This window comes from Silurus meridionalis, chromosome 13 (genome assembly GCF_014805685.1).
Source record: "Silurus meridionalis isolate SWU-2019-XX chromosome 13, ASM1480568v1, whole genome shotgun sequence".
Lineage (NCBI taxonomy): Eukaryota > Metazoa > Chordata > Actinopteri > Siluriformes > Siluridae > Silurus > Silurus meridionalis.
Genome location: NC_060896.1, coordinates 19,373,024 through 19,395,776, shown reverse-complemented (window position 1 = coordinate 19,395,776; position 22,753 = coordinate 19,373,024). Strand labels below are relative to the sequence as shown.

The 22,753-nt window shown below is 39.0% G+C and overlaps 2 protein-coding genes across 2 annotated transcripts; both read left to right on the top strand.

The window, feature by feature from the left end:
• Positions 1-4,380: 4,380 nt before the first annotated feature.
• Positions 4,381-10,657, top strand: blvrb (biliverdin reductase B). Its single transcript, XM_046864941.1, has 5 exons — positions 4,381-4,570; positions 6,094-6,255; positions 8,067-8,156; positions 8,609-8,740; positions 10,264-10,657. Exons 1-5 carry the CDS (start codon positions 4,486-4,488, stop codon positions 10,416-10,418), a joined length of 624 nt encoding a protein of 207 aa, XP_046720897.1. The 5' UTR covers positions 4,381-4,485; the 3' UTR covers positions 10,419-10,657.
• Positions 10,658-10,858: 201 nt separating this feature from the next.
• sertad3 (SERTA domain containing 3) lies at positions 10,859-22,112 on the top strand. The gene is made up of 2 exons (XM_046864942.1): positions 10,859-11,180; positions 19,516-22,112. The coding sequence occupies exon 2, from the start codon at positions 19,524-19,526 to the stop codon at positions 20,139-20,141; it is 618 nt and encodes a 205-aa protein (XP_046720898.1). The 5' UTR covers positions 10,859-11,180; positions 19,516-19,523; the 3' UTR covers positions 20,142-22,112.
• The last annotated feature ends 641 nt before the right edge of the window (positions 22,113-22,753 follow it).

The window sequence follows — 22,753 nt, the reverse complement described above, 5'->3', positions numbered from 1 at the left end:
GGTACTTTAAATGTTGGTACTATGACGGGTAAAGGGAGAGAGGTAGCTGATATGATGGAGAGGAGAAAGGTAGATATGTTGTGTGTTCAGGAGACCAAGTGGAAAGTGAGTAAGGCCAGGAACATTGGAGGTGGATTAAACTGTTCTATCATGGTGTGGATGGAAAGAGAAATGGTGTAGGGGTGATTCTGAAGGAAGAGTACAGTAAGAGTGTGGTGGAGGTGATGAACGTGAAGCTGGAAGTTGAAGGCATGATAATAAAGGTCATCAGTGCTTATGCTCCACAAGTGGGATGTGAGATGGAGAAGAAGGAAAAATTCTGGAGTGAGTTAGATGAAGTGGTAGAAGGTGTACCGAGGAATGAAAGATTGGTTAATGGTACAGACTTTAATGTGCATGTAGGTGAAGGGAACAGAGGTGATTAGGAGGTGATGGGTAGGTAGGTAAGGAAAGGAATGTGGAAGGGCAGATGGGGGTAGATTGGAGACTGTAAGGTGTTGGCGGGGGACAGTGTAGCGAAACAGCATCGGATCGTGGCCTGTAGGATGGTTTTGGAGGTAAAGAAGAAAAGGATTAGAGTGAAGACTAAAAGAAGAATAAGATGGTTGAAACTGAAGGAGGAAAACTATAGTGTGAGTTTCAGGGAGGTGGTCAGACAGGGGCCCGGTGGTGGTGAAGAGGTGCTGGATGATTGGGCAACTACTGCAGAAGTGATAAGGGAGACAGCTAGAAAGATACTCGGTGTGACATCTGGAAATAGAAAGGAAGACAAAGAGACGTGGTGGTGGAATGAGAAAGTGCAGGAGAGCATAAGGGAAAGAGGTTGGCATAACAGAATTGGGATCAACAGAGAGATAAGAAAAGTAGGCAGGAGTACAAGGAGCTCAGCAGCAGGTAAAGAGAGATGTGGCGAAAGCCGCAAGTAAAAGTCATATGAGAAGCTGTATGAGAAGTTGGACACTAAGGAGGAGAAAAGGATTTATACAGATTGGCCAGGCAGAGGAACAGATGTGCTGCAAGTTAGAGCAATAAAGGATGGAGATGGAAATGTGTTGACTAGTGAGTAGAGTGTGTTGAGAAGATGAAGGGAGTATTTTGAGCAGCTGATGAACGAGGAAAATGAGAGCGAGAGAAGGTTGGATGGTGTGGAGATGGTGAAGCAGGAAGTGGATAGGATTAGTAAGGAGGAAGTGAGAGCAGTGATCAAGAGGATGAAGAGTAGAAAGTTGGTTGGACCAGATGACATACCGGTAGAAGCATGGAGATGTTTAGGAGAGATGGCAGTGGAGTTTTTAACCAGATTGTTTAACAAGATTTTGGAAGGTGAGAGGATGCCTGAGGAATGGAGAAGGAGTGTGCTGGTACCGATTTTTAAAAACTAAGGAGATGTGCTGACCTGCAGTAACTACAGGGGAATAAAGTTGATCAGTCACACCATGAAGTTGTGGGAAAGAGTAGTGAAAGCCAGGCTGAGAGAAGAGGTGACCATCTGTGAGCAACAGTATGGTTTCATGCCGAGGAAGAGCACCACAGATGCATTATTTGCTTTGAGAATGTTGATGGAGAAGTATAGAGAAGGTCAGAAGGAGTTGCATTGTGTGTTTGTGGATTTAGAGAAAGTGTACGACAGGTTGGAGAGAGGAGTTGTGGGACTGTATGAGGAAGTCAGGTGTATCAGAGAAGTAGGTGAGGGTGGTGCAGGACATGTATGAGGACAGTGTGACAGCAGTGAAGTGTGCAGTAGGAACGACAGACTGGTTGAAGGTGGAGGTTGGACTGCATCAAGGATCGGCTCTGAGCCCTTTCCTGTTTGCAGTGGTGATGGACAGGTTGATATTTGCGGATGATATTGTTATTTGTGGTGAGAGTAGGGAGCAGGTTGAGAAGAGCCTGGAGAGTTGGAGGTACGCGCTGGAGAGAAGAGGAATAGTAAAAGTATGGTTTAGAGACAGTGGTATTAAGTAAAAGACAGGAGGTGGAGCTGGAGGTAGCAGAGCTGAAGATGTTGAGGTTTCGTTGGGAGTGATGAGGATGGACAGGATTAGAAATGAGTTTATTAGAGGGACCGCGCATGTAGGACGTTTTGGAGACAAGGTGAGGGAGGCGAGAGTGAGATGGTTTAAACATGTGCAGAGGAGGGACATGGGGTATACTGGTAGAAGAATGCTGAGGATGGAGCCACCAGGAAGGAGAAAAAGAGAAAGAACAAGGATGCGGTTTATGGATGTGGTAAAGGAAGACATGCAGGTAGTTGGGTGAAAAGATGTACATAATAGGGGGGTTTGGAGACGAATGAGGGAGAATGGGAGAACACACACACACACACACACACACACACACACGCATATGTATACGTTTTTACTTAAACCGGAAGTGAGTTTCGTTTTAATTTTATTTATTCGTCCGTGTTATATCTATTCAGGTATTTCTATTAGTCGGATATAATTTTCCTTTACTTTTGGTTTATTTCAACAATCTGTTTTACTTTAACCACATCCTAAGAACTACACCTCACACTAACACCTGATTTTCTCCGCGTATTTGCAGCTTTTGCCTGTATGTGAGTGACAGTGGGGGCGGGGCGACTTTTCCGAATGTGCGCTCTAAAGAAAGAAGATTTGGCTTGAAATGCTGCCATGGTTTAAGAGTAATTGACACTTCACAGCAATAGAACTATGATATACTATAGACAGAATAAAGTGCAGAATACGTGTGGTTTATTTTAATACGGGATTAAAATAAAAATATTATACAAATCACAGCGTTAGATTCTATCGGAAATGTACGCACAATTGCGCCTGTAGAGGTCGCCCGTGAGTTTTATTTAAAAAAAAAAAAGTGCCTGTACTGTGAGGCATTGAACTGGATCTTTATTTCTACTTTAACATGTATAACACAATTTTTGTTTTATTTTTATGCTGCATGCAAAAAAAACCCCAAATAACTAAATTAAATGTAGAAAATTAAATGTAGAAAATATAAATTAATTTTACTTTCTTATTGTAACGAAAACCTCAACATCTTCAGCTCTGCTACCTCCAGCTCCACTACCTGTCTTTTACTCGATGCCACTGTCTCTAATCAATACAACATCGCAGGTCTCAACACAGTCCTATAAACTTTCCCTTTTACTCTTGCAGATACCCTGCTATCACTCTTCTCCACCCACTCCACCCTGCCTGCACTCTTTTTTTCACTTCTCTAACACACTCTCCATTACTTTGCACTGTTGACCCCAGGTACCTGAACTCCTCCACCTTCTCCACCTCTTATCCCTGCAACCGCACCACTCCACTGCCCTCCCTCTCATTCACACACATGTACTCGGTCTTACTCCTACTGACTTTCATTCACCTTCTCTCCAGCGTGTACCTCCACCTCTCCAGGCTCTTCTCAACCTGCTCCCTACTCTCACCACAAATCACAATATCATCTGCAAACATCATAGTTCACAGAGACTCCTGTCTGAACTCGTCTGTCAACCTGGTTTGTTATACTCAGCAAACAGCAAATTGTGGTGACATCGAAGCAGTAAACAGAAAAGAGGAAACTGTCTTCTGTTATGAAACAAAACATTATTCAGCTCTCTTAATGTACAGCGGCAAGAACATTTACTTTTATGCTACTATTGATTTGCGGCCCGTGGTTCTTATTCATGTTTATGAGTTTTGGCCCTTCTTAAGAAAAAGTTGGGCACCTAGGCTCTAGAGCAGGGGTCACCAACATGATGCCTGCGGGGACCACATGAGTAGCCTGTGGGCCTTTTCTAAAAATACCTGTTTCCTACTTTGTTAAATCATTGCTGATAATTATTATGAGAAATCAATAACATGATCAGTGTCTTCACATAGATGAATATCATTAATTATTAATAATAACATAATAAAAGGTAAATTGAGCAAATTTGTTATTTCAGATCAAACTAAAAACTGTGTGTATCAAACTGGTAGCCCTTCACATTCATCGCTACCCAAGAAGTAGCTCTCAGTTTCAAAGGTTGGTGACCCCTGTGTTAGAGTAATAAGGAAATAAGAATTTTACAATATGGTATAGTATTTCGACATTTTCATTTTATGCAATTAAATATGAGTTGATGACGGTTTAATTATTATTTTTGTCAAATTGGCAACATTTCGGCTAAAATACTATAAGTTGTATAATAACACTAATAATAACACTAATAATAATAATAATAATAATAATAATAATAACACTTTACATTAATTCTAATAATACTTTTAACTGGTTGACAATGATTTAAAGAAGAACAGATGAGTGTACTTGGTGCTGTTGTAATCTTGCTCACGTGATCGTGATCCTTAAAGAGACGTATTTCCGCGTCTACTGAAATACGTCAGCTGACTCTCCGCCCAGATCACGTGACCAGAATGACCTGTGTTTAACAGAACTGTATAAGAGACGAGCTCCTGATAAGACCACTACTACATTTCTGTCTACTACTTGGAATCTTGCAGTCGCAGGAAAATGTCTGATTCGATTAAAAACGTGGCGATCTTCGGCTCGACCGGGATGACGGGCTTGGCGACGTTACCGATTGCAGTGGCAGCAGGTGAGAGAGCAATAATATACTGTATTATAAGAGCAGGAGCTGCTTAGTAACACCTTCTGCATCACTGGGAAATCATTAGGGAGGCATGTGTGTGAATGTAATGATCTCATCACAAATCCATGGATTATAATGAAGTTTTGCACATTGAACTTTAGTAAAAGCATGTTTTTATATATATATATATATATATATATATATATATATATATATATATATATATATATATATATATATGAAACTGTTACAAGGCTCTTTTGAAGGCTGAACTTTTTTTTATCACATGCTTGGGAATAAAAAAAGATCACAAAAAGTGATTGATTCTATGGTTGTTTTTAACCTTTTAACATTTTGTATTGTGTGTTTCGGTCATGGATTTCAAATCAGTACATTCACAGGAGGTGATTGTCAACAAATAATGTATAAAATACAATACATGGTCAGGGTTTGAGGTAGTTCCTATTCTAGAGGACCATGAACAGGTCAAAGCCTGGACCATTAATAAATCCTGTTACTTAACAAAAAAAAGTGACTGGTTTTGCCACCATTATTTTATTCAACAAGGAATTCAGAGATATTGGTGGTTTAATAGATGAGAAATAATAACGATGGGCGTTCCACATTGCAAAAGATGGTATATTAAGATTGTGTTTGTGTTTTTGAGTGCTTCTATTAAATTGTCTGACTGGTGAAAACGTTCTTTTTAAAAAAAAAATCTTTTAATTTTTATTTCTTTTGACACTACAACCCTGGATTCTGAACTTATTCAGTTTCTTTTGCTTTTGGGATTTTAATGTTTTTATTGAATACGTTGCTATCGATATTACTTCCACAAAACATCTCTAACAAAACATTTGACATTATATCACCAACATTATATATTATACGCACTCATATCTGATTACACACAAACTTTAGTAGGACCACCCCCTGAGCCTGACAAGTAACCTGAAACCTCCCCCCCAAAAAAAGGCCAAAATTTCATTACTTATTTACTCAAAGTCAATATGATTAATTCAGTAGCACAATTCAATTCAGTTTTGTAATCAGTTTTTACACTGTATGCAGCAAAATCTTTAATGAGCACTACAGGTTTTCCAGCACTGTAAGACTTTATTCAGCACTGGTGATTTTGTCCTAACATGATGAGCAATTTGAATCGATTCCCCATTTTTCCTCTTTATGTCATCATTTACTGTGAGCATGACACAGCTTTCATGCACAATTTCAGAATTTTTTTTAACGCATTTGTGTCGAGTCATGGTGCACAGCAGGTTGCAGCGATAAAAACTAACAATCAGATTGCAATTTAATCTGCTCATTCCAGAAAGGGTGGTCCACATTTATTATACCATATCTGCCAACTGTTATTTTTGTTTTGTTTTTTATCAACAAATGTTTTTTTTTTCCGATTCAAAATTTTATTATAACTGTATTGAAGGTCATCCAATTTCGCAGTTTAGCAGGCGCCGGAGTTATTTATTTATTTAGCAGCTATTTAATCATTCTGGATATTTTTGCCTCAGGTTATAACGTGACCGTGCTGGTAAGGGATCCATCCAAGCTACCTGCTGATCATAAAATCTCCAGGATTGTGGTGGGAGACGTCCTTAACAAAGAGGATGTTAAAAAGACTATGGAGGGTCAGGATGCTGTCATCATCATCCTGGGCACAAGGAATGACCTTAGTAAGTTTTTTTTTTTTACTATTTTTTTTTAATACTCAAGTGGGTAGTTGTTAACATTGTGATAAAGCATTGACAAAATTATTGACTCAATATGATGTAATGCAATACATTTGTTTATTATTATATACTCTCAATGTGTTATTTTTACCTTATTTGAGGAGTCAATGTTTCTGAGGCTTTAAGTTTATATGTTATACACATTTGTTTCCACAAACATAGTTATTAGGTGCTCTGAATATGTCTATGTATTTTTAAAGAAGTGTTAGTTTTGTCACTAGCATCTATGTATATGATTTCAAATTATTTTAGAAATCCTGTCATCTCTTTTTAGCCTCTGGAATTACTTAGTATTTGAAAAAAAAAATATACACATACATGGGTCAACTAATACCCAAGTGCTCAGGACAAAGAACTTGTGTCCAGACTATTATTTTTATTTGACAAATAGTATTACAACAAGTAGACAATATTGGAAGACATACAGTTTCACAACCAGAGAAGCAAAAACAAATACAGTAATCCCCCACTTTACAGCGGTTCGATTCTCGCACCCCCGCGTTTATCGCGGATAGACTGAAAACCTTCTAGAGAATTGTTTTTATAGAGTTTTATGTTTAAATAATGAAATGTATTAATAAAAATATAATCATTCATTGTAAAATGTTAATATATAAAATATATACATAAAATAGCATTTTTGGGGTAGTATCGCGGGCGGTTTGGGATTGTAAACACCGCAGGGGATAAACGGGGGATTACTGTTTTTGCAAAAATGTTTTAGGAGAAGATAAGGGTTATAGTCCTGAAAAAATAACTATTAATTCTCTTCCCTGGGAATTAAAAACTTATTTGGGTAGTAATATATTTAAACAGCCAAGCAACCAAAACATGACACTGGGCAACATACTTTAAATTTTGGCTTGTCCACTGTATTAGCTAATGAATTTATCTAAATATTACATACACTCATTAATACCTGGACCCCTGCCTCTTTATGAAGCCAATTCGAAAGCAGCAATACATTAGGTAAAATCATGTAGATACAGTTTAAGAGCTTCAATTTAACTTCAACTCCAAATTACAAACTGTGCCTGTGACAATTATGACCATTATATCTTTAGCTGTTTGTTGCCTATCCACCTCAAGGCTTTGACAGAGTGTGCATTTACCAATTAAAAATGTGTCTCTGTCTTCTGAACTGCTGCTTATTGAGTGATTTCCACACAATGTGTAAAATCTAGAGACTGTTATGTGTGAAAATCTCAAAAAGGAGATCAGCAGTTTTTGAAAAAAGGAAGTAGTAGCTCAGTGGTTAAGACGTTGGACTTTTGATTAGTCATGAGGTCAAATCCCAACACCAAGAATCCACTGCTTAAGAGATAAACTCCTTAACTCCCTCAATTAAGGAGTTAATCCTTAACTTCTTAATTGTGTAAATAAAATATATATGTCTATAATTGTATATAATTGTATGCCATAAATGTAAAACATCAACTCAAGATCTTGACTTGTATATACTGTTGCCACATGATTAACTGATTTTAAATATTACATGCATTAGCAGGTGCCCTGGTGTTCCTATAAAAGTGGCGGGCAATATATATGCCTCTTTTTCTAGATTACCATTTCCATATTGGGATGTTCCTAAATTCTTGTTCTTGTTTCCATATGTATGGACTAAAACACATCTAATTTGGCCAGCAGTCTGCCTATTATTCTGTTCTGATAATACTTTACTATAATTCTAGTAAAATTGGTTATTTTAAACAAGAGGCAAGTATATTTATATTAAAAAAATGTCTGATCTGTAGGTCCTACCACCATGATGTCTGAAGGCACACGGAACATCCTGGAGGCCATGAAATCTCGTGGTATCAGAAAAGTGGTTGCCTGCATGTCCGGTACGACTCGTTAGTGTGTCTTTAATAGTATTTCATTATTAAGCTTTTACTGGTCCTAATATCAATCAGAAAATGAGCAGGAATGGAACAAATGTACTCCTGAGAGCTTTTTTTGCTACCATTTGCTATTTACTTTTGCTGTAGTGAACGTTTTTAAAGAAACTCTAGAAACAGGTAAAATTCATGTTTATAGTCTTGGTCATAAAGATATTAATGATTATAATGTTCAAAGTGTTTAATGTCAAATTCAACACGTCTGGGTTTACAAAAATGTTTTCAAATTACTCATTAGCTGTTTGAATAGAAGCCACATGGTTTGTACATGAAGGAATTAAAGGTAAAAGCTTTTTTTAAGCATTCAAGCATTTAAATTGTAATATGTTGCCTTTCTTTTTTTTTTTTTTTTTGCCCAGCAATTTGCGTTATTAATTATCATTATAATCTGTCTGCAGCGTTTTTGCTGTGGGACAGAGCAAAGGTTCCTCCCCGCCTGGTTCCGGTCACTGAGGACCATGAGCGCATGAACATATTACTGAAGGAGTCTGGACTGGATTATATTGCTGTGATGCCGCCACACATTGCAGGTAATACATATGGTGTAACTTAACACGTATAGGGTTTTATCATTAAATCATTATTCAGACAAATGAATGGAAAATAATACATAAAATATAAATTCTACAAATCTTCTGTATTTGTATTGGATAGAAAAAAAAACTTCTTCAAGCTATATTCTCTCACCAGAGTTTCAGACCGATGATATGATCTATCAGCATCAGAATGTACTTATTGATAGAGACTTCCAAGCATTTGTAAGTCGCTCTGAATAAGGGTGTCTGCCAAATGCAGTCAATGCCATCAATTATAAAATATGAAAGATGAACAAAAGAGATTTACTCTTCCTCCTCTTAGTGGTCCTCCAGTTGTTGGGTTCAGATCAGGCCACTATACAAGCCTTTGTCCATGATTGACATCATTTTTTTTATCATTATCAACACAGCTCAGCCTGGAAAAAACACTCTTGTTAAGAGACCGGATAAACGTTTCATAATAGCATAAAGATAAAATACTGACAGAATAATTCTGTGTTGATTTATAGGGACTCTTCATTCTAAGGAGAGACATGAACTTAAAATAGATACCTTCAACCCATGTAAATCGCCAATAATGAAGTATTTTAAGTAAATTTTTCAAGTATTTGTAACTTATTCGAGTATTATTAGGAAACTTTTACCTCAGTATATTTTCATGTAATATTCTCTTCACTCTACCACATTTAAGAAAATCAAACATTTCCTCAATACTTGCATTGACCTCATAAACTGCTTTAAAAGAGACTCTGTCACGACACAAGCATAACGGTTTCTTGCAGTTTGCATGGAGTATGGGTCTCACTGTATGTCTGTAAAAATACAGAACTCTTTTCTTATAGTATGATGCCCAGTAAATGAAAACCTAAATTACGGTACATATATGAATAAAATCTAGTGCTTTTAGATCAGTATTTTTACTTTTGGGTGCTTGAGTACATTTAAATCCATGAATTTCTTTGCTGCTAAAAATTTAAACAATTTCTTTTTCAACTGAAATGATATTGAAGCAGGTGGTTCGTACTCTTACTCAAGTAGAATTGTAAAAAAAAATAAAAAAAAATATATAAAACGTTTACTGGGGTAATATTATAGCAGGATTTTGTATTTTTACTCAAGTAGAAATGTAAAAAAAAAAACTTGTTACTGTAGGATTATCAAAGCATATATATCAAGTAGAAATGTGAAAAGAGTACTTTTAGCAGAGTAATATTTAAGCAGGGTTTTTTTTTTTTTTTTTACTTTTACTCAAGTAGAAATGTGAAAAAAATTTGGTTTACTGAGGTAACATTGTTTGAAAGAAGCAGATGTACTGGACTGAGTGATATGGAGATACGATCTGCTTTGGCGACCCCTAACAGGAACAGCTGAAAAAGAAGATCTTTTTGATAAAAGAAAAGAAAGAAAAAGAAAATGTGTATCCTAAGGATAGACACTCCTCTGTACAGCAGCATGGTTTATACAAACACACACACACACAATGTACCGCTGATTAATAAACATCATCTTCTCTGCAGATAACCATCCTCTGACTGAAAAGTACACCGTCACCGAGAACATGCTGCGAGGACGTGTCATCTCCAAGCACGATCTCGGCCACTTCTTCATCAAGTGTCTTTCCACCACTGAGTGGGACGGGAAGACAGTGGGGGTGTGTGGGGAGTACAGTTAAACTATCAACACAACCTCATTAATAAGTTCCTGACAGTTTATACGTCAGGTTCTGCAGCTTGGCTTTTTTTTAACATGGAAGAGCTTCATAATTGAAAAGAAATCAATTATGCTTACACAGATAAACACAATAATATCACTATATTATATTAGTATGATAATCTCTAAAATCAAGTTGTTCAATGAAATGCATATATCTTTTTTTACATTGTTTTAATTATAAATAAATTTTGAAAGCAATCTCTTTTTACTATTTTATTAAATAAATGTATTAAAAATAAATGTTAAAATACATTTAAACGGTTGTGCCCAAATGATTTTGACTTACAGTATTTGAAAACTACAGCGAAACAAATTGCATGGAAAAACTGCATTACCCAGAATCCCCTCCGAGCGGTCCCGGCTTTAAAGCGGGAAAGACAAAAAATTCCAGCGAACACTGCAGATTTTTTTTGCCCGTTACCTTTTGATTTTTTTGCTTAAATGTTCCACCTGTATTCCGACAAACCCCGCCCTCTGCTTTTGGATTGGGTGGATTATCCAGGAAGTGTCTGTGATTAGAAAGGAACAACCAATAATCGCACGAGAGGCATGTGAGTAGTCAATCGTAGCGAAGGGAGGCGGGATTTGTCGGAATGTGAGTAGGCAAAATAATAACCCGTTCGTGTCGCAGTCTCGGGCGCTTAGGCGAAAGTGGACTCGGGATTTGTCTGAATGCACAAATTTGTTGATCAAATTCAGTAGAAACCAGCGGGACACCTAGGTAAGAGAATTTAATAAGCATTAATTTTCAATTTAAACTTAATTCCGGAAGCTAACGCAATGTAGCGGGAACAGTTGGCTAGTTCTAAGTTAGCCATTAGCGTTCATGGCCGTGTTTCAGAGCGTCCATATTGGGGTGAAATGTTTCATATGCGTCTAGAATTCACACTAGAGTCTATTTCATGAAACTGGTGTGTTTGTACAGGATTTATAAACGGACATTCTGATCCTTTCCTCCCTACATAGGGTACTCTGTGTGCACTACTCACAGTAGGGAGGCTGTGGGAACTCAGGCCTCTATACTTCTGCATGCATACACCAACATTATCTGTCTAAACGAGGCATTTCTGAACCAGTAAACCATGAAATCACAATTGATACAAGTACAAATGTTGTGGGGTAGAAACTGATCAAAAGAAGAGTGCATGCATGTGTATGATTTAATAAAAAGTTAAATGAAATGGAAATGTGAGTGTCCTGTGTGTATCCTGCATTGAAACCATTCAGAACCACAAACCTGGAAGCAATATGATCTGAACTGGTCCAGATTCGACACTGGAGCTTCTACTGGTCATCACTGAGCTGTAAGTGGCCATGTCACTGTTTCATAGAAAAGGTCATGGCCACTATCTGTTTTCCATCTCTGGACCATTTTTTGGTAATAACCAGCAGTGGTGGATGAAGTACACAAACCATGTACTTGAGTTAAAATAGAGATACAGTAGATGAAATTAATCCAGGAAATGTAAAAGTGCTCCCTTTAAACTTTCACTTGAGTAAAAGTACAAAAGTATATTTGCCTCCAAATGTTCTTAAGTAACCAAAGTACTATGATTTATTATGGCTATAATGTGCAATTATATTTTTTGTCACAAGACTCTTTGCTTAATCAATTAGGTTTATGTAAAAAAAAGACTCTGTTACTCTTAGCACTACAATCTATTAATAGAAGGATATAATTGAGTCAAACTTCTTCTTCTTCTTTCGGCTGCTCCCATTAGGGGTCGCCACAGCGGATCATCCGTCGCCATACCACCCTGTCCTCTACATCTGCCTCTTTTACACCAACTACCTGCATGTCTTCCCTCACCACATCCATGAACCTCCTTCTTGGCCTTCCTCTTTTCCTCCTACCTGGTGGCTCCATCCTCAGCATTCTTCTACCAATATAATTCATGTCCCTCCTCTGCACATGTCCAAACCATCTCAATCTCGCCTCCCTCACCTTGTCACCAAAACATCCTACATGCGCTGTCCCTCTAATAAACTCATTTCTAATCTTGTCCATCCTCGTCACTCCCAACGAAAACCTCAACATCTTCAGCTCTGCTACCTCCAGCTCCACCTCCTGTCTTTTACTCAATGCCACTGTCTCTAAACCATACAACATCGCAGGTCTCACCACAGTCCTATAAACTTTCCCTTTCATTTTGCAGATACCCTACTATCACAAATCACTCCTGTCACTCTTCTCCACCCTGCCTGCACTCTTTTCTTCACTTCTAACACACTCTCCATTACTTTGCACTGTTGACCCCAGGTACCTGAATTCCTCCACCTTCTGAAGCTCTTCTCCTGCAACCGCACCACCCACTGCCCTCCCTCTCATTCACACACATGTATTCTGTCTTACTCCTACTGAGTTTCATTCCCCTTCTCTCCAGCGCATATCTCCACCTCTCCAGGCTCTTCTCAACCTGCTCCCTACTCTCACAACAAATCACAATATCATCCGCAAACATCATAGTCCAGGAGACTCCTGTCTGACCTCGTCCGTCAACCTGTCCATCACCACTGCAAACAGGAAAGGGCTCAGGGCCGATCCTTGATGCAGTCCAACCTTCACTCTAAACCAGTCTGTCGTACCTACTGCACACTTCACTGCCGTCACACTGTCCTCATACATGTCCTGCACCACCCTCACATACTTCTCTGACACACCTGACTTCCTCATACAATACCACAACTCCTCTCTTGGCACCCTGTCGCACGCCTTCTCTAAATCCACAAATACACAATGCAATTCCTTCTGTCCTTCTCTATACTTCTCCATCAACATTCTCAAAGCAAATAAGGCATCTGTGGTGCTCTTCCTCGGCATGAAACCATACTGTTGCTCACAGATGGTCACCTCTTCTCTCAGCCTGGCTTCCACTACTCTTTCCCATAACTTCATGGTGTGACTGATCAACTTAATACCCCTGTAGTTACTGCAGGTCTGCACATCTCCTTTATGCTTAAAGATCGGTACCAGCACACTCTTCTCCATTCCTCAGGCATCTTCTCACCTTCCAAAATCCTGTTAAACAATCTGGTCAAAACCCACTGCCATCTCTCCTAAACATCTCCATGCTTCTACCGGTATGTCATCTGGTCCAACCGACTTTCCACTCTTCATCCTCTTAATCGCTGCTCTCACTTCCTCCTTACTAATCCTATCTACATCCTGCTTCACCAACTCCACATCATCCAACCTTCTCTCTCTGATTTTCCTCATTCATCAGCTGCTCAAAATACTCCCTCCACCTTCTCAACACACTCTCCTCACTAGTCAACACATTTCCTCTCCATCCTTTACTGCTCTAACTTGCAGTACATCCTTCCAGCTCGGTCCCTCTGCCTGGCCAATCGGTACAAATCCTTTTCTCCTTCCTTAGTGTCCAACCTCTCATACAGCTCCTCATATGCCTTTTCCTTGGCTTTCGCCACATCCTCTTAACCTGCTGCCGCATCTCCTTGTACTCCTGCCTACTTTTCTCATCACTCTGTCTATCCCACTTCTGTTTTGCCAACCTCTTTCTCCTTATGCTCTCCTGCACTTCCTCATTCCACCACCACGTCTCCTTGTCTTCCTTTCTATTTCCAGATGTCACACCAAGTACTTTTCTAGCTGCCTCCCTCATCACTCCTGCAGTAGTTGCCCAATCATCCAACACCTCCTTAACACCACTGAGCCTCTCTGACCTCTTCCCTGAACCTCACACTACACTCTTCCTCCTTCAGTTTCCACCATCTTATTCTTCTTTCAGTCCTCACTCTCCTCCTCTTCTTCGCCTCCAAAACCATCCTACAGACCACCATCCTATGCTGTCTAGCTACACTGTCCCCTGCCAACACCTTACAGTCGCCAATCTCCTTCAGGTTGCATCTCCTGCATAGCACATAGTCCACCTGTGTGCACCTTCCTCCACTCTTATACGCCACCCTATGATCCTCCTTCTTCTTAAAATAAGTGTTCACCACTGCCATTTCCATCCTTTTAGCAAAATCTACCACCATCTGCCCTTCCACATTCCTCTCCTTAAAACCATACCTACCCATCACCTCCTCATCACCTCTGTTCCTTCACCCACATGCCCATTAAAGTCCGCCCCAATCACCAACCGTTCTTTCCTAGGTACACCATCTACCACTTCATCTAATTCACTCCAGAATCTTTCCTTCTCCTCCATCTCACAGCCAACTTGTGGAGCATAGGCACTGATGACATTTATCATCATCCCTTCAACTTCTACCTTCACGATCATCACCCTATCAGAAACTCTCTTCACCTCCACTACACTCTTACTGTACTCTTCCTTCAGAATCACCCCTACACCATTTCTCTTCCATCCACACCATGATAAAACAGTTTAAACCACCTCCAATGTTCCTGGCCTTACTCCCTTTCCACTTGGTCTCCTGAACACACAGCATATCTACCTTTCTCCTCTCCATCATATCAGCTACTTCTCTCCCTTTACCCATCATAGTACCAACATTTAAAGTACCAACCCGAACCTCCACTCTCCTACACTGCTCCTTTCCCTGCCGTCTCTGTAGACATCTTCCTCCTCTTCTTTTCCTCCTTCGGCCAACAGTAGCCCAATTTCCACCGGTACCCTGTCGGCTAACGATACCTGTGGCGGTCGTTGTTAACCCGGGCCTCGACCGATCCGGTATGAAATTCTCATTTGTGATCCGCATATTTGATTTGGCACATGTTTTACGCTGGATGCCCTTCCTAACGCAACCCTCCCCATTTACCCGGGCTTGGGACCGGCACTAAGAATGCACTGGCTTGTGCCTCCCTAATGGCTGGGTTATATAATTGAGTCAAACACTGATGTGTATTAAAATGATCATGAGCCTAAAACCTTCTTTTCTTGCTGTTGAATTTGCCACTGAACTGTATGTTTGTGCAAAATAGATACTACCAAGCGGCAATCCAAACAAGTTGATTCAGGGTAGAGAGCATGTGCTGTACCCTGATCGGGTAAAACAAGGAACGACTGATTTTGCAAAAGTAGTTGAGTAAAAAGTAAGATATTTGACTTTAAAATGTAGTGAAGTTAAAGTCTCCCCGAATAAAATACTTCAGTAATCTAAAGATGTTTAAAAAAGTTACTTAAGTACAGTATAGAATTACATTTAGTTTATTGTCCACCCCTGTTAACTAGTATGCAGTGGTTAATACCTACCAAAATGGTCCAGGTCTGATGCTAAAGCTTATATTTAGCTGAAAAACTGAAATGTCATTGAGGTGGTCATAGATGGCAATGACCCCTGTTGCTGTTTCAGAGACAGGGTCATGGCCACCAGGGTCAGGGTGTCTGAAACAGAGACAGGGTCATGGCCATCAATGACCATGGCCACCAGGGTCAGGGCTACCATCTGTTATTTATCTCTGCAACTTTTTTTTTTTGTAGGTAATAACATGCAGTGTTATGGTACCTACCAAAATGGTCCAGATCTGACACTGGAGCTTGTACTGGCCTATAAAATGTAAACATCAATGAGCCTTAGGTGACCAGGACCCTGTTTAATAGAAAGGGTCATGGCCAACATCTGTTATCCACCTCTGGAACTTTTTTTGTGGGAAAGAATGGAGCATTGTGGTGGGAGGGCAGAGCCATGGGGGTGACAATAAGAATCTTGCCCAGAGTACCAATAGGCTAGAAACTGCCCTTTTACACAGAATGTAAAAGAGAGAGAGAGAGAGACTGAGACCGGGGGGCACTGAAGAGAGAGAGAGAGAGATACTGGCAGAGCTGACGGCTCAGCGAGGAAAGATGTGCTTAACCGCGATTGGGTGTGTGTCCTGGCATGAGTACCCCATGAGAAAAAGGAAAGTGGTATAATAAAAGAAAGCGCTGTCTGTTGAACCATCGCCTGTGGTCTCTTTCTTCCAACCGAGAACCAGTGAAATCTGTTACAGATTTGTCATATTGCCACGTGATGTAGCAACTTTATTTTAACAAATCTTGCACAGTACCTCACTATGCTCAGTGTTGACAATCTCGCCATATAACAGATTAATTCGGCTACCGGTTCAGTGTCGGTCTGCTCAGCATCCAGCTTCACCTGGTCTCCGCGCTGCACACCGGAAAGTCACGTGTCCACACACGCCCCATGTGCACTGCCTAAACCGAGACTGGAAATCTGGTTCTTATCAAGTGTCCACACATGCACTTATTTATTGTATTAAATAGCTCAATTTGCAGTCATATAATCGCACCAGCTGACTTTGCGATTGTGATGCAAATAATCGTGCAGCACTACTTGGAACATTATAAAGACCAGATCCAATTTTGTGTTATATACATTGCCATACACAGTACGACATTTATTTATTTTCAATGAATGCTTTGTTACCTAAAACAGAGTAAAAAGGGGGTAAATGGTGAAGAATAAAAATAGGGGAATATCATATAATAGAAACAAATACAATAAAAATAGAATTATATAGCATATTATTATATTATTGCTTATACAGTCGTTTAGCCATCGCTATTTTGTGCATTTCAAAATCACTTGGGTCCTAACACTTACCTGTTTTTGTTTTTCCTCCTTCCAAGGCATCAACTGCGAGAACTGATTGTTCACTTGTTGCCTTATATGTTACAGCTCTTTACAAATGCCATTGTGAAAGATAATCAACATTATTCATTTCATCGGTCAGTGGTTTTAATGTTACAGCTGATCGTTGTGTGTGTTATAATGACTGACAATTCGAAAGTGCAACATGTCTTCAAACCACATACCTTCATGTGGTCTTGCATAAATTAGTTTGCCTGGTTACTTAGAGGGTATCGGTCTCGCGGTCAGACAGAAGTCTCCATGGACTATGACGTTTGCAGATGATTTTGTGGTGAGAGTAGGGAGCAGGTGGAGAGGAGACAAGGTGAGGGAGGTGAGATTGAGATGGTTTGGACATGTGCAGAGGAGGGACATGGGTTGTATCTGTAGGAGAATGCTGAGGATGGAGCTGCCAGGCAGATGTAAAAGAGGAAGGCCAAGGAGTAGGTTAATGGATGTGGTGAAGGAAGACATATAGGTAGTTGGTTTGAAAGAGGCAGATGTAGAGGACAGAGTAGTATGAATACAGATGAGCCGCTGTGGTGACCCCTACTGGAGCAGCCAAAAGAAGAAGAGGTCTCGGGTACCCATCCGGCTGACAGCATCAATATATTCTTGCACTATATATTAATGAATTTGTTTTATTTTCAAATAATAATTTTTTCCCCCCCAATGTCACATTAGTGGGGGTATTTCAGCAAAGTGTGCTTTGATATAGTTTAATACATTGAGTATTTTCATATGTCCCAGCCCTAATTGGCCTAGGTTATTAAAAAATATTGTCACATTCAGGAAAGAGCATGTCACTCTTGAACTAATACCAAGTATATATTTTCATTATTAATAAGGAATCCTAGCATGTGCACCCTGATCCATGTGTGACAATCAATAAAGGTGTGAAAGTTAACCACATAGAAAATAAACAATAGTTTGTGGACACTTGAGCACCACATTCATATGTTGTTTAACAGCTTTACAGGTTTAGTCCCTACTTTGCTGTTATTACAACCTCCATTTTCTGGAAGGTCTTTTCTCTAGATTGGGGAGTGTGGCTGTGGGGATTTTGTTCATTCAGCTACAAAAGCATTAATGAGTTCAGGCACTGGTGTTGGATGAGAAGGCTTAAAATTCAGTCTCTGTTTGTTTATCCCAAAGGTGTTCGATAGGGTTGAGGTCAGGTTCTGTGTAGGACAGTCAATTTGTTCTACTTGGACCATTGCAAACCATGTTTATAGGGATATTATCATACTGGAATAACTTCATAAGTCAAAATCTACTTATGTGAAGGGATTTCACACCAATATTACAAATTGAGTGAGCACGTGTTGCCTATATTTTCTGCTGTCATGCATTATAATATATGCGGTATGCATACGGTGGTTTGTAAGTGGGGTTGAATGCAGAGTAGTTGTTCTAATGTTCTAATCAGCTTTAATTTTTACAGTACGTAAAATGAACACATTGACAGAATATAGGGGAAATTTGTGACTTTTTAAAAGACTAGTCAACTATTGCAATATTCCACCAGAAAGCTGGGTCTAAGCTGGACCAGTACCATCTGTATCTCTCTTATACAAGGCACACTATATAGAAAAATATAATGAGACACGCACATTTTCCAGCCATATGTTGTTGTTCTCCAAATGTTTCAACCACAAAGTTGGAGGGACACAATTGTATAGGTCTTTGAATGTGATAGCATTACATTTTCCACTAGGAGAACTAGGACACCCAAACATGTTCCATGACAAGGTGCACGAAATGAGCTCCATGAAGATATGCTTTACATGGGTTGAAGGGGAAGATCTAGAGTGTCCTGCTATAAGTGCTGACCTCAACCCTTTGGGATGAATTAGAACACTGACTGCACCCCAGGACTCCTCATTGGACATCAATACCTAGTGCTTTAAGGCCCATGTGGCTGAATCAGCACACATTTTCATAAACACATGCCAAAATCAATTGGAACATCTTGATGATCACAAAACACATCTGAAGTATGGTCACTTGTCCACAAATGTTTGTCCATATAGTGTATGTGTATGTGCTTTACAGAGGTGATGTAGATACATATGCTGAGTGATGGAAAGTCTTGACGAGGTTAGAAAGTAATGTGTAAACATTAGTCATGATGTTTTAGACTCTATTGGATCCATTACCAATTATCTTAAATTGACCATTGTACCCCTGTGAAGCAGATGCTTTTATCCCTGATCATCCATCATGGGGATTTAATTGCATTTATTCATTTAATCTCACATCCTGCATTCTGTCATTGTTGTCATTAATCACATTTATTTGATTGTGTTATTAAGACAAAAACGTATTTGTTGGGAATTGAATGATTCTGAAGCATGTTAATTGACTGAATTGAAGGCTAATGTAAATAACATGATTAGATTAAATAATTACTGTCATTTTTAGCACCAGTTTTGAAAGCATGGACAACACATGACATTGCATGGGAGATAAAAATCAGTTCTTTTGTGTTTTTACAGGGTGTATAATGGTGGCACGAGGACTGAAGCGGAAACTCCGCGATGATGTCAGAGACCTGGGGTGGGAGAATCAGCTGCAGTCCGTGTTGAACATTTCCATAGACAAGTACCAGCGCGATCAGGCCCTCGTGGAGCCGAGCTTACTGCGCTCTGTTCTTATTACTAACACACTCCGTCAGGCCAAAACACATATGGAGGCCGCTCATGAGAACCCCATGAAAAAAATTCCGTGTTTCCGGCAAGAACTCGGCATGCCCTCCGCGTTCGAAGACGTGGATGATGATTGCATGGAGGATCTGTCTTTATCCACCGCCATTACCGCCATTCTGAAGAATCTCGACACAGCTCTTGAAGGCAGCTCTGGCTCATCTGCCCCTCAGCATTCACCATTAGCCTCTGTGGAAAACCTTCCAGGGGACAGGACCGGCAAAAGGAGTCCGAACAAAGGTTTATCTACTCACCTGCAAGACAGTGTTTTAGATGATTTTTTATTGGACTTTGACACGTCTGTATGCGAAATGGATATTACTGATCACACATTTGACCTTCCTGCAGATGACCTTGTGAAATATTTACCCTGTGTACCCTGTTTAGGGAATGAAATAGGATTTTTACACTCCATGTAGTGCACTGTAGGTTCAGCAAGGATTTGGAATTCAATGTCTTACCATACAGGTTTGATATAATGACTCTGTGACTACGCTATTTGTAAGAACATATATATATTTTTTTTATAAAAAAAAAAAGAGAGAAACTCCGATATCATAGATAGGTAAAATGTACAATAAGCATACACTGCTCCCTATGTTAGACAAATACATAAATATTTACATAATAGTCTCAATGAAATGAGGCTCAGCCAGTATATTTAGTGTGCCATATATATATATATATATATATATATATATATATATATATATATATATATATATATATATATATATAATGTATATAATGTATGTGTGTCTACTCTGCATAGAGTAGGAATAATCGCTACTGTACCCTGTAATGCACTCCCTGTTTATGTAGTTCACTCTGTGTCAAGACTTTGTGTGCTCTACATAGGGAATGAAGCAAAAGAAGTACACTATGCACTGTGTTATGATCAGTTACTCCCCATATATGGGGAATATTTAAGGTATATTTAATGTTATAAATTGTTATAAGGCATTTGTTCTTGTTCTTGTCCGTGCCTCAGCTGAGGAAGAGTTTAGTTTTTCAACATTTGAACTTTTTCCGCCTGTATATATTTCTCATCCAACTCTTTCTTTCTCTTTCAGAAAATTAGCTCTCATTTATCTCTCTTTCTGCTTAGGCATGGGAGGTAGCATCACCGCTTTGCATGCTTCCCCAGTCTCCACATAGACTACCAAAAAAACAGACCCCTTGGTTAGATGGCTATGCTAAAATGCCTGAGGTATGAATGAGCGTGTGCACTGTGCCTTGAACTGAACTGGCATTTAATCCAGGGTTTAATACCACCACATGTGCAGTATTCGGAGGATTGCTTCGGAGAACATGTTTACTGAAAGCTGAGTGGGGTTGTAGTTTACAGTGGAAAAAAAATCCTATTCCACTCCAGTTGTGTGCACTACATAAAACATGTATTGTGTTTTCGAGCTCCATGTTCAACACGGTTATCTGGTTAGGGTGCTTCCTATATGTATGAGAGGACTGTACTGTAAGGAACAATAGTGCCTTCTACACCTGATCAAGTGCACTCTATCTATACACAGTTGTAATTCCTTGTGAAAAGGCAAAATGCTTTTAATGTAAAAAGTTGAGGTGCCTTGTAAAGCTGCAGGGTGACAGAGAGAAACTCGTTCCAAGGCTTTCGATTCAATCTGTTTCTGTGAAGTTTAGCATTCTCTATTGTGTCCAGACATTTCTCGAACTTCATGCTACCTCTCCAAAACATGGGTCTGGATTAGAGTAAAGATGAATTAACATAATCATGTTAAAGGTGCTGCTTGCATAATGTTTTATAGGAAAAAAGTTCAAATGAAACGTGCCTGTAATGAAAACCATAAACTGTTTAGACTGTTAAAACTGAAAAAATGTTTGTAAGGAAAATGGTAGCTCGCTGGACTTCTGATCGAAAGGTTGTGGGTTTAAATCCCACCACTGCCATGCTTCCACTATTTGGGCCCATTAACCAGGCCCTTAAACTTCCACTGCTCCATGTAGAAATAAGATCATTGTAAGTTACTATAAGTTACATATAAGGCTGTCTGACAAATGGCACAACTGTAAATACCTCATGTTACTGTTTTAGTTCATTGGAAAGTCTTTTCGAAAGTGATAGTTCAGCCATAAATGAAATGTTTCCTGTCCAGACATGTTCGATTGTTGAAGTTTGCTTTTATAGCACTGATGCTGTGAGGCTGATACGTCTAATGGGAAAAGGAACAGAACAGTGTTTTATCAGTGCAAATTGCCGACATGTTCATTTGTTTGTTTCTTTTTTTGTTTACCTATTTATAAAAACTTTTTATTAATTATTCTTTAATTATCTATCATTATTACATGAAATCTTTGAATTATTGTTTAGTGTTTATACAAATAAAGGTATTAATCCAAATGTTTACAGGTGCTGTGTTTTCATCCCCCGGTTTATTTCTATTTATAGTGGCACAATTGAAATCCATGTCTACGTACATGGATGCAGCAGTGCTATTTAATTCTCTATTTAATTCCAAACATATTAAAATTAAAGTTGCCATGGTTTCCCCCATTTATGATTTCATTTATAAAAACAAATCACAAAAAACATTACAAATATAATCTGCTTAGCTAATGCAGTTTTAATTTTAAAGTTCTAGTTCAGTGAAACTGTAAAATGAGAAACAATCTAATGTATTGTACAATAGAGTTCAGTGCATAATACAGCTAATCAGTGAACTGAACTCAAGTGAGAAAAACGAATCCGATCGTCTGTTTATTTTTTCCCATTTACCCCATTTTTCCAAATGTTTCTTGAGTGTCATGAGATCACTCTCATTAGAAGACATTTTTTTTTATTCTGGGAGTGGGGCATCTCAATCCACTGCCTAGCCCCTTAGGTTGTGAATCAGTAAACAATGTTAAGGACCTTGACCTATTAAACATGGTGGTTGATAACATGTCTAACTCCTACTTCAGTAACTGTAAGAAACCCCAAACATTACATAATAAAGGTTTGTCATAATTTTGTTGTCATGGTACAGTAGTAGGATTGTAGGTTAGCCAGCGTTTTCTT